At 38.7% G+C, this 13699-nt stretch overlaps 1 protein-coding gene across 1 annotated transcript in view; it reads right to left on the bottom strand.

The window, feature by feature from the left end:
- LOC124160437 overlaps positions 1-11581 on the bottom strand; it is a 535587-nt gene extending 524006 nt beyond the window's left edge. The window contains exon 1 of the mRNA XM_046536290.1: positions 9249-11581. Within this exon, the coding sequence (XP_046392246.1) occupies positions 9249-9710 (462 nt within the window). The 5' untranslated portion in view covers positions 9711-11581. The remainder of the gene's footprint in view (positions 1-9248) is intronic.
- Positions 11582-13699: the final 2118 nt, after the last annotated feature.

The following is a 13699-nucleotide window of genomic DNA, read 5'->3' as shown; positions in this document are numbered from 1 at the left end:
TTACACCACTGTTAGACATTTATCGATAGCCAATTAGCACTTTTTACAATTCAATCACGATGAAACACTGATAATTACAACTCTTTGCCGATATTTTTCAACCTTGTCAAACTTTGTGCATTACAACCACTGGCACTGTAATTATTAGCAGTGGCTTAACGGTAGTTGTCACGTTGAAAACAACACTATTTTGGCACAAAATATGTTCCTAGAAATCTACAATTAGCGAGCAAAATCTGCATTGACTGGAATTCACCTAATAATACAAGCACAGAAAGTCCTAAACGACGAATTTTCCGGTACGTACAAAGAAATGAATGACTTTATTGTATATAAAAGCATAGCGGACATTAGAAAATATCAAAATTGTTCTCATTGCACACTTAAATGAATGTGCTATGCCGTCGATAACATCAACTTACAATTAACGTATCCCCCTTCCAACGGCCGTGGCTCAGACTCCTACAACGATGTTATTTAGGTATTATCACACGTAGATCACATTATCGCCGCATACCAAGAAAGCGCCGCGTACGGCATTGAAGCGACTCATGAAATATAGGAAGTGCGGACGTCATTTCGCACCATTATCTTGCGATAAACACAAAGGCGTACCCAGGATTAAAACAAGAGGGGGAAGCCATGGTTGTTCACGTTATAGGTAAGATTTAAGCATGGAAAAGGTGAATGAAACCAACATACCTTATTTAATCTGTACGTCAACGATACCCCAACCTTACCTCAAACCAACCTCTACCAGTATGCAGATGACACTACCATTCTGGCCCAGGGTTCGGATCCGCATAGAACAGCAGACATCATCCAAGATCATCTAGATGAATACCAGGAATGGGCCGACGAATGGAAGCTGAGCGTCAACGCCATCAAATGCACTCATGTGGTTTTTTCGCGTCGACCAAAGGCTGGCGAAGGACATCAATTATTCTACGATAACACGAGAATCCCGAAAAGCCAATCTGCCAAATACCTTGGCATAATTCTAGATAAACGTCTTACTTGGGCCAGCCACATTAAGACGCAAACCGACAAATCAATTGGAATCCATGCCGCTCTATGTCCCCTCCTAAAATCAACATCTCCGTAAGCTTTAAAAACAAATCTACTATTATATAATTCCACAATCAAACCGCTATTAACTTACGCTTCGCCAGTATGGCTTCATGCCAGAGCTTGCCATCTTAAAAAAATACAAACTTGCGATAGTAAAATAATCCGAAAAATCATAGGTGCTCCCTGGTTCATTAGCAATCGACAAATTCGCAATGATCTCAAAATCTGTCCGATTCTAACTTCTTTAAAATCAGCTCAGACTCAATTACAAAATTCCTTCAAAAGAACCAAAAATAGATTGAGAATCTTTGGGACTATGCATTACCTCCTAAACCTAAACATAGATACCCTAAATCAGCCCTAATCCCTTCCCATATTTCTTTCCCTTCCTAATCCCGCAATGGTCTGACTGAAAATTTTCATCAAAAACTCCAAGCATAGTATAATTTCAACCCCGTTCCAGCAACGCCGAGAAGACAGCTGATTGGCTGGGAGCTTGGAAGAAGTGTATATAAGAAAACTCCGCTTGGCCTGGGAAACCCACAACATCTTAAGAAAACTGTAACAGCTCTTTATTAGTTTTTTAAATTATTTGCTTGAAAAAATATTATTTTCCTTAAAGACATTTGCAATTTTTGCTTATAGGGGGCGGCAGCTGCCCCCTCCTGCCCCTCGCTGGGTACGCCCATGGATAAACATGCTAAATACCCCATATTATTTAATTCCAATGATCGAAGGTTTTACCTCGAGCTTCACGCCTTATACATCACAGCTCGAGATCTCGAGATCCTCAGCAAGGCCTTCGAGATCTTCTGCTTGATGAGGATGCTGAAGATAAAATGGAGGAATAATAGGGTGAGAATTGAGGATGTATGTGGAAGAATAGGAGAAGGAAGGACGCTATGGATCACAGCAGTTTACACGTGGGAAACATAATTGAAGGAAAAAATGATGGAGAAGTCCCCAGAGGAAGGGCCAAGCACGTATAGTAGAGATAAAGAAGCATATATGAGGAAGAGGGGCCTCAGGTAGGTAAAAGAACTGGCGTGGGAGGGATATGGATAAAAAAGAGGTGCAGTATGTATGCCAATCTTAGGATTGTAAGTATGTAAGTAGGGAAATGATGGAAACCGTGAATCTGATTACTAGAAAAATGGAGCATAAAAAGGCGTACTAAAAATAGACCAATGATAAATTCATCCAAACGCCCCAAAAACTATTTAGGGAAAATATGAGATTGTATAATCAAGCCTCTGAAAATCTGTGTAAAGAAATTTCTCCACTCTTTTTATTTATTTATTTCCCACGTCTTCGGAAACAGAACATTGCGGCCTTTACAACGGATTTTCAATATTAACGAAGTATAATACATACATCCATGCCCTGGTTAGGGATCACCTACCCAGGCGGGATTCGAACCCACGACCTACGGATTGGCATGGAAGGACTTTACCCCACCGCCACCGAGGCCACGCAACACAAAATGCCAAATATTGTTAGATGGTCCCATTAACACAACACGGAAAATTTTGCCGACGAATACCTAAATTCAGAAGACGCGAGATGGGAGTCGGAGTTGAATCGAGACTTAGTTGAACGGAAATCCTTCCGTTGATTAGAGTGAGGGAAATGGAGGGTTGCGATCGTCCATTCGGGGAAATTTAACCAGTTCACCCAATGTTCGCCACGCAACACAAGATGCCATATATATATAAGTGATAATAGGTAATTCATAGGCCATTAGGTAATTCATAACTGAAACCGAATATTGCCAGTTAAAAAAAATATTATTCTCTGTTCATTTTATCTCTGCGGGTGAGCTGGTGTGGCCAAAGCAAGTGGAGATGAGGGGAGGGTAAGTATCTCAACATGTGACTTTCCCTTGGCCAATCAGCAAACAGTAGACGTGGCCTCAGTGAGTCGCTCTCAGACCTCAGCCGAGTGAGCATCGTGAATCTGCTCGTGGAGCAGTGTTGCCAAACCTCACGCGTTCTCCTTGTATGTGACTAACAATAAGTACGCCTTCCACCAACGGTGCCTCATTCAGCGCGGTAGCTGACGATGTCATGGGCTTCTGTGAAAGGATTATCCCCCATGCCTTCCAAATGAGTAGGTATATTATTTCGGCGCCGGGGCCAAAATACCTGTGGCCACCTATGACTCTGAACACGTTCTCAGGGTAGGGCGGCTATGTACATTTGGCAACGTTATGTTCGCTCCTCCTCTCTCTCTCTCGGTACTACCCCTCCCCTATCAGCGAAGCCATCCGAGAGTGTCCGGGCTTTCACGAAAGCTCACCCGCAGACATTAAGTGAACAGACTATAGTCCGCGACGAAAGAGAAATGGCAAATGCCAAGCTGACACGGGGCCGTATTCCAGAATCAGACTCAATCTTCACTCTCTCAAGCTTAAGTCGTATTTGAGTTCGTATTTAAAGCCTGAATCACACGAACATTTTCTTTCGTCGAAAAAGTGATCACTAGAGCGATCGCTTTTCGCGACGGGAATTTATGTGATAACTGTAGTGATCATTTTTCTGAATCACACGGTCCCTCCCGCCGTCGCCTATCGCATCACTTCCAATATCACAGTTCGTTGTCATAGGACCCGCATAACGAAAATATATAGCGTGTTTGTTTATCTAAGTCGTTCCCACGATTGTCAAACGTTGCGCTGCAAGCGCTCCATACGGGCATGCGTTCCGATTGGCTGATATGGAGTTTTAGTGACGGAAAAAGCGACCGGACGAGTGATGAAAAGTAGTGATGGAAATCCTGATCGCGATAGTGATCACTAGGAAATGACGGTTAAAATGATCGAGTGATTCAGGCTTAAGTAACTAACTTCAACGCAGCTCATTTAAGCCAGATTAATTGCGGTAAAATTCCCAAAATAATGCATATCACTAAACTATTTTCATTCATGGTCTCCTGCGCATCAAAACTATCATTACTGGGGTACAACACAACACGTGGAAGTACTTTCACGAGAGATATTTCATTTTTAAAACGTGAGGCGACGGCGGCGGACATCTTGAAAGTTGGCGACTCGATTTGAATTCAGCTTTACACACCCCAATCGTCTACACGGAATACGACACAGCAATTTTATAAATCGGTCATCGCCCCTGTCTATCCTAATTTCCACAAAGGGTATCTAAAATCAGCCTTTTACGCTTCTTCCAACACATTGGCCTTGTTCCTCTCATTCTACTTCCTTTCCTTCCTTATCTACCTTGGGTTCCTTTTCTCCATAATTGTTAAATTGAATTTTTTCAACCTAAGTCGCCGTGGTTTTCTAAAGCGTCGCGAGCAAGAAATGCGAGGATCCATGTATGCAAATAGATGGGCATACAATTAAGGAGAAGGAGCATTTTGACTACGCTAGAAGGAAATTGAATAACGGTCACAGCAATAAGGTTATCGGAAAGATAATAGCTTTAGCGAAGGAGAGGCTCAGGAAAGATGATGAAGCGAAGCTAATAAGCGAATCGTTGTGTTAGAATAGCTACAGAGAAAATGCTAGGGAAGAGTCTGGTCTAGAGTGTACAGCGAGGAATAAGGATGGAGGACGAAAAGAGGCGTTCGACATGCGGGCGAGGAGGAGAATGGAGAAGGTGACGTGGACGGAGAGGAACGACGAAGCGCAAGACATGGTGGGCAAGGAATATGAGATACGAAGGAGGCGTTGAGGAGAGATGATGTGCATGGACGTCGAGCAGCAGACAAATCACGGATGGAAGCTGTCTGTATTTGGTGCCACCGTACTTTTGCCCTTTTGAACATCGTTCTCCTCGCACACCATGTCTATCACTTCCTCTTTTGTTTTCCTCTCTGACCAATGCACATTCCCTGCCACACCCTTATCTCAAACGTCTGGAGGCTTTTCTGGCCCTCTAAATACACTACATATCTAACTTCATGAGTCCATATCAAATCGGATGATCTTTCTTCCGCGGAATCGTGTTCATTTTGAAAGATGATTATGGAAAGACGAATAAATTAGGGGTGGGAGACATAAGCAACTCGAAGGATACGCAAGCATGCCATTATGCCTTTAGGCAAACATACCACCTCTCCCCCTCACACAATATGATATTACAATGGTAACTATGCAGAGCAATTAAAATAAACCAAGCTGTGAAGTTTTTTTCTCCAAAATACAACTTATTAATCTCTGACTCGGTCCTTCAACACAATATTTGGTTTGAATATTAGTTCAATAACACATGGCAATATTTCCACTGAATTCATTTTGGCACATCGGGTTACAACAACATTTTCAAGTGCTCTGAAAATGTTGTTGCAACAAGGAAATGCATCGTGCGAAAGCAAACAGGGGAAATATTGCAATGTCTTATTTAACTTATTCCACCACGTCGTCATCTTCACTTACATCATCTTAAGTTATAGCTATGCAAGTTAAAGATGAGAGAAAGAGAGAGGTAATCCCAAAGGATTGAAATCACCAAAGAAGTAAATTTGACGAATATTCCTTAAGTGCCCAAAAATGTACGCTCACCTCACGTCACCGAGGTTATGCTCTGCATTGAAGTGAAACCAAGTTTAGTTTTTAAAGAGGTTTAAAGTTGTTCATGAAAGTCCTCATAAGGAAGCATACATATAAGGAGAGGCCCAGTCCCATTCCCCTCAAATGACGATATAGGTACCACTAACTAGAGGCACACTTTCAAGAAAAGATATTGCAAAGGTTTCAAAAGAAATGAATGAAACACCAACAAGCAACTACATAAGCACTATAGTGCGGGGGCGCAGCTAGGAATCAAGGCTGGGGGGGCTTCGGGAGCAAAACACTGGGGTGTCTGAGGGTGTGCAATACCCGCCAGGGTAAGCGGGAGGTGCGGAGTTTGCCCCTCACCCCATAGAAAAATTTTCATATAAATGGTGAGTTTTTAGGCCTTATCCATGATGTATATATTATATTTACACTACTTTATAAGTAATAATAATCCAATTAAGTCAAATGGATTTAACTTAAAAATTTATCTTAGCTCTAGGGGGGGTTTGATCCCCCGAACCCCCCTCCCCCCCTCGCTGTGCCGCTGCTATTGTGGGCTGGGAACTCCCGACAGTTCAAGAGATTTACAGAAAGCAAGACCATGCTGCATCTGAAGCCAAAAGGCAAAGCCTTTACTTAATGGAGAAGCACACAAGAATTGCATATTGAGTGAGATTATTGATTTCCATTTTCCCTGTAAATATGGATTAAATTAAGGTGTCTCAGAATTTCTTTAGAGTGAAATTGATAACTCCTCAGAGCTAATTATGAAAAAGTAGACATCAAATAGATGTTGAACAGGCTTAAATATTTTTTAGGAACTTTGAACATTTGACCATTCTAGGAACTTTTAATGTACCTGTTTACCAAAAGATAATACTCATCCATATAACCCCACATTTTTATGTAATTACAAAAAATTCAAACACTGTCACCACTGGGAAGAAAACAATGTATGAGAGTGTTTTGCAAAAGTGAGGCCAGCTCCAAACGTGTGAACGATATAGACCTGACAAACCAGGAGGTTGTAATGTGCTAGAGCCATGACCATATTTAAGAAATTTAAGAAATTCTGCAATTTAAGAAATTCTGAGGAGCAATGATGCAACAAAAAAGCATAGAAAAATACAACACATTGAGAATGTTTCTCACAACAAATTGAGAATGCACTCCAAACAAGCAATGGAGAGAATAAATAAAAAATAATGAAAATGTTTGAGAAACTTTAATAAAAGAACAACAAAAATAAAAACAACTTACAAATATTAATTATAAAAAACAATAGGAAGCAATGATAAAAATGACAATAAAATGAAGTAACAAGAATTCTTCCAGACAGGTACTTTGGGCTTCGAATATATTTAGAAGTGTCAAAGATGTCAGTCAGTTTAGTCAATGTCATACCTGATCCATCTTCAGGCATACTCATTGTCAGTAAGATTACTGACAAATATTTTCAATGCCATGAAGGTTAGGTGACTTAAAATCATTAACATTCAAAACTTTTCTCATCAAAAAAGTATAGGTGCATTATGTGGAATCATGTACCAGTAATTCTATTGCTTCGCTGAGTCAATATCATCAAGCCCATGAACCAAAGCAACATGCTACGTTTGATTAACAAATGATCAGTAAGCCTGTAGTCATCTTGAAACATCCTGGAAGCACACAAGCAATACAAATTAATACCAACTTTTGCCAACTGACTAAAAGCAAAATGGAAAGCCCAAAACAAATATGATGAAAGGCATTATAAGAGGTAGCTTCAGTACAACACCACCGCTGGAGGCTGTAAAAGCAGTAATTAAAACTCATTAGGGAATGAACTGCTATGTATGCATTCAGCAAGAGAGAAAGGTATAACATGCACTGAGCTAAAAATATGATTACTTCCAACGCGACAGTAATGCACAGAGCAAACCATTCCTTCCAGAGGGCTATAGATTTAACGAACCCCTTCCTCAACTCTTCACCCACTCAGTGATTCAACCTGATGGTTGGTTGGTTTGGATAGGTAAGGATAGATCTCACTCCATACGAAGCCATACACACGTGAATTACACACATACATGGAGGGGGGGCCGTGCAACACTTACTTAGAGGATTTATGTTTGGGAGTGCCCAAAGGGAATTGAACCAAGGGTTCTACTATCAGCAGGCGAGCACTCTAAGCACTACGCTTCCATGATCCTCTTCTCTTCTCACATGAGAGTCATCCATGGGGAAAATATTCCTTGCGCAAGTCAAAAAGTAAACACACACCATGATGAACTAGCTATGATGAAAATTAGGAACACTTGAGATTATCGCATTTAAGAGGAAGAGATGCATCGTATGCAATACCTAACCCAAAAGAGAAAGAAATATCAAGCAAACATTTATATGCAACATATCGATCCCTCCACTGCATAAACTCTCAACAATCGCCCACTGGATCAAATTCGCTCATCTAGATAGCCCTTATTGTACTAGATGAGCGGATTCTATTCGGTGGGTGATTGTTGAGCGTTTATGCAGTGGAGGCATCGATATCTAATGCCTAATATAGTTCTTTTAGACCGTAAGTAGTCCTTTTGTCTTCCTCCAAAATTCAGGGAAAGTCAGATTATCTTTAAGGTCATGCTTCGACTAGAAGTTTTGCTGTGATACAGCATCATAGATCGAAATGTCAACCAGAAAGTAATAAAACCAAAGCATTTTTATTACTAATAGAAAACGTTGATGAGAACAATGAGTGTTCATGGCATATCATGAAACACTGAGAATGTCAGCACAAATTGCAAGAAATACTAAGTAGTTTAAAAACATTAATTCTCTTATGTTATGGACCACTCATAAGTAAGACCTAATTTGCAATATGCATCTACGATATGGAATCCTAATTATAATGAGCAAAATGAATGCCCTCAGAAGGGTAAGTATTAATACCTATGTGTGATTAACTTTAAGCTCGTAAATGAGACCTTAACTTTAAGACCTATAAACGATTCGGTTGACCTTTGTGATATAATAAGTGGCAAATATGATTGCCAACAACTATAAAGAGTCATAAATTTCAGAGTACAAACTAATAGATTGCAAAAAATCGAACCATGACTTTTTCCTTCACAAACATTCCACTATTTTCTGCCTTGTCCAGAATTCAGAGATAGATAGGTACATAATATTTACAAGGATTCAAGCACAAAAATTAGTATATCAAGCAAATACAGAATTCCCCAACATTTTAAGCATTTTCGCATGTTTGCCTTCACTGGCTGATCTGAGATAGGGGCAAGGGGGGTGGGGGCTAAGAGGGGGGTAACCTACCAGCAGTAGTGGGGGTTCGAACAAAATAACCATAGTATCTAGTGTATATTGGATACCCAAGAGGGGGGGGCTATAACCCCCCCCCCCCCCGCCATAGATTCGCCACTGTTTGTATAACTGATCTATATATATGTACCACATCAAGTTACTACAGTGTTTCTAATAATTGTAATGCATTACATATCGCAGATAATGTGTGCTTGATTTGTAATCACAATGGTTTGCACTCATTATTCTCCCAATTGAAAATTAAATTGTTGCAGGGCCAATAGTAGGTACCACAGCATGACATGTAATTGTGCTATTGCACGTACTTAGGTGGAATGAAAATGAAATAAAAATGAAATACCTCAACAAGTTTCAGGATGGTCCCGCATTTGACGCGGACATCTGTGAAGGGGCAGTTGATGGAGAGCCTAAGGACAGCGGGCAGATGTATCATCACGAGGTCCAGGTACTCCTTAGGCACTATTTTCACATTTCCATTGGTCGCACCACTATCACCAACTCCATCAACTTCATCCACACAATGACCATTGGAGGGAATCGCACAAGATGCACCTCCAGGTGGAGAGGAGGACATTTGGTTTTGGTTTGTCTGAGGGCAATGATGCTTCGGACTCCCGTATCCGTCCAGCCAGCCTTCGACGGTCTTCCCCATCGTCTCCAACGCTATCTCCCGCACTTGGGAATCTCTTGAACACAGAGGCATGCAGAATCTCGTCACCATTTCCGAGTACCCCGAATCTTCTCCGTCCAACCCGGCATCCACAGAATTCTTGAGATTCACAGAGTTCATTGCGATGAACATGTTTGAACTCTTTATTATTTCGATTGGAAGAATGAATCGAAATCGCAAGCAAATTCCTACACAAGCGGAGAACACGTTAAACACTTCACACAACTTCAAAGGGTTCCACTTCGAAGAGGATAGAGACGCACTGTAACTTCACGAAGTTACGTTATTAAAGGGACTACTAAATAATGATATGAAATACCTTAGGAGGCTTTAAAACAGTAGCATCTGCCAAATATGTAGTAATAAGGACAAAAATAAGACTATCAACACTGTAGCTACTCGATCTCCACCCAGAGAGCAAAATGAAGTCACAGATTACAGAATTATTCACTTAAATTCCCCAGTACCGATGGGCTAAATGACGTCAAAGCTATCTAATAACTGCTCCAACTTCACTACAGGGGAGTCCAATGCATAATTTCTGTATATGATTTGGTTGGATACAATATTGAACGGTGGACACCAGGAGTCTCGAATAAAATCACACTTAATGAACTCGTAACACACAAGAGGACGACAATGGAGAAGTAATACAGCACAGATTCCTACGAAAAGGATGACAATAACACAGATTTCCTCGATATAACTACCCAGCCGACGTTCTCTGAGTTGCACAAACGTGAATAAACACCTTAGCACCTGCAAGTATGTACTAGTCAGCTGAGCAGCAGAAGCGGAATAGCTCCAGCCGGTGGCCCTGCAGTGAGCTTATGTAATTCCGATACACAGGTTGTATTTTTAACTAGCGTACGAAACGTCACACAAAAATATCCAGAAACTGCAGAATTATGCGCAAATATGAAACTTTGAGCAATCAAATTTAACTCTTTATGCTCTTTCGGAGCTCAAATAGACTTAAAACACACTTATTTTCGCAAAACATCTGATACACTTTTCGCCGCCTCTAGCTGACGGAAAATTGGCGGAATCGCTGGTGCTGCTACCCTCGTAGGAGAGAAGAACCATAAAACAACAGAACATAATAATCCGTCAAAGAAGCGCCAAATTTAAATAACGATCGAAGACACTACACATATGTGGAACTCTGAATGAAAGACTTTCTAATTAATTTGGCTGAAAACCTGATTTTATAATAAAATTCAATTTATATTTGAGTTTAATTTAATATTCTCTCATAAACAAAAATTGTCCTTTAACAATCTGCTTCACAATTTATAATTAGGACCAAGGACGTTGCTAGAATTATTTCTCCAGGGTAGTGCATTTGAAGAAGGGGTGTTTATCGGGAGTATAATTTCGATGGAGCATTTACAATCATTTCATCCATGCAAATGAGGGGAAGGGTTAAACCTCGTGAACCCACTCCTGCCACTCGCAACGACCTTGATTATGAAGAAGAAATTTTGTAGTACCACCTCTCAATGCATAGCTGCAACATTATTACATACATTCACACACAGCGTAGGAGCTTTCATGATCCAACTTTAACTTGTTTTATGGACATTAAAACTCCCACTTACTCAGACTTATTTCTCTTTAAACCATCAACTCCTAAAAATATCCATTGGTTGACACACATCAAATCACCGGGCTCTTATGATAACGCACAAATTCTTATCAAAGATCTTTAAGAATTTTTAATTTTGCTGTATCATGATTTTTCTGTTTATTTTTATCTCACTCCATGGAAGTTAATCCCATTTTCACCAGTTTCATTCTTCCATTCTGTGTTTTGGAAGTACCTAATTATCTATGTAACGGATATCGAGTATGTATTAGATTAGATTTTGTATGATATCTATCAAGATATATATATTACAAAATTCTATTGTACAATCCTATCCCTAAAGTCCCTATCCCACAGAATTCTTTACCCACTGCCTCAGCAGTACTCTTAGATCATTGTCAGTAACAAAAATGATTATTTATTCCCTATTGAAAATTTCTTATAAGTCTTACAGAAATTCTTATAAGAATTCTGTAAGACTTATAGGATTCTATAAGTCTTACAGAATTCTTATAGGATTCTATAGGTCTTACAGATTTCTTATAGGATTCTATAAGTCTTATAGAAATTCTTATAGGATTCTATAAGTCTTACAGATTTCTTATAGGATTCTATAAGTCTTATAGAAATTCTTATAGGATTCTATAAGTCTTACAAAAATTCTTATAAGAAATCTGCATTTCTTATAGAATTCTACAATAATGCTGCGCGGGTCGCATACCTTTTAGGTTTTTATCCAGCAGGCGTGTCACCATAACTTATGTTGGCAATTGATAATTATTTAAGGAATTCTACATAAGATAATTTTTTGAAATTATGTATAACTCTTTTTTAAGTAATGTTCTGCTAATTTCCTGGTTTTTTTCAGCATGGTATTTGACATTAATGGTTCCAAGAAGCGGAGGCTTCTTTAATGCGACTTGTTAGTATATATAGCTGAGGGCACATGAAAAATTGTAGACTTATAAGATCTCTCTGTTTTGAGTCTACAGATTCCTGGAGCGATGGAAGTTCGATATGGGCCACGAATAACCACGATGTATACTACGATTGCATACGTTGCAGGATACTGTTAACATGGTTCCCTAGCAACCTAACAACCAAAACTTGTTTGGTTGTTAGGTTGCTAGGGATTGCTTTTATATGTTAATCATTCACTATGTCTTTGTGATAGCAGTTTAATAAAATAAGTCGTGTGCTTCTAACCAAAATAAGGCATTGACCTCATTTGGTAAGTATTAAAAAACTGGCATTCCTAAAATTATGTTACCTTAAACAGATAGTTTCGTTGAATTTTAAACTTTTCATCATTAATTTAGATAGACATGTATATTTTTCAGATTGTGGCATATCTAACATAAGAGGAAGTTTTAATGAAAACAGTGTTTTAATGGACAAAGTGAGTGATTTAGTCGTCTCTGAAGAGAATGAGAATGAATTTGTATGAGTATGCCAAAATCTGCACAGTTATTATTTTATGGAAAATACATCAACTATTATTCTCAATCAGTGTTTCTGTGATTCCTATTAATTTCCCTAAATCTTGCACTTATTGTTAGCCATATTCTACGTTTCCTTTTCTCCAAAATGGCATCAAATTCCATTTTGCTTTGCTTATTTCTTTCATTATCTATCCAAATCTGTATGTAGAGGTCTCATTCTCTCTGGTATCTTAAATAAACATTGCTCATATGCATTTTATTTATCAAATTTTACTCTTCCTTCCCATATAATTTCTTGAAGTACCTATCTCCAGTTGAACTTGAATTTTATTTCATTTGCTTCTTCAATTTTCCAGGTTAAATCATATTCCATATAGCAATTCCTGTATCTTACATTGAGTAATGATTGCCAAAGTTGTATTCAATTATCAGTCCATCATTCTAGGCTATCGTTGGTTTCATTGATTTTAGTTTCTTTTAGCATGTGGGGACATTAACCTTATACAGAACCCATGCCCTGAAAGACCTCTATGGTATCTCGCCTTGTCTGGCCAGCCAGGTGAACTTTACAGAGCTTCAATGTCCTTTTTGATGTACACTGATGATAGACATCTACATTTGGTTCATGGGAAATCATTAGGTTTGCTGTATAAGATATAGGCATCTACATTTGGATTGAATTAGGTATAATGCTAACTTTGCACTCTCAGTAGGGATGTAAATCTTATGTAGCTTTTTATAGAAGTTTGCGCAAGTGTTTTAAGCATGTTGATATGATATTTATAATAAATATTTCCATCAGAAAATTTGTTATAAATAACATTTTGTAACTGATAGTTAGAAGAAATTTTCTTATAAGAAATATAAGAAATATGCCCAATTTCTGATAAGAAATTTTCTTATAGAAAAATTCTTATAAGAAATTTTCTTATAAGAAAAATGCCCAATTTCTGATAAGAAATTTTCTTATAGAAAAATTCTTAAAAGAAATTTTCTTATAAGAAAAATTCTTATAAGAAATTTTCTTATAAGAAATATGTCCAATTTCTGATGAGAAATTTTCTTATAAGAAATTTCCAATAGGGTTACTT

Source organism: Ischnura elegans, chromosome 6 (genome assembly GCF_921293095.1).
Source record: "Ischnura elegans chromosome 6, ioIscEleg1.1, whole genome shotgun sequence".
NCBI lineage: Eukaryota > Metazoa > Arthropoda > Insecta > Odonata > Coenagrionidae > Ischnura > Ischnura elegans.
The sequence above is the reverse complement of the archived record's forward strand: the minus strand, read 5'-3'. Positions and strand labels throughout refer to the sequence as shown.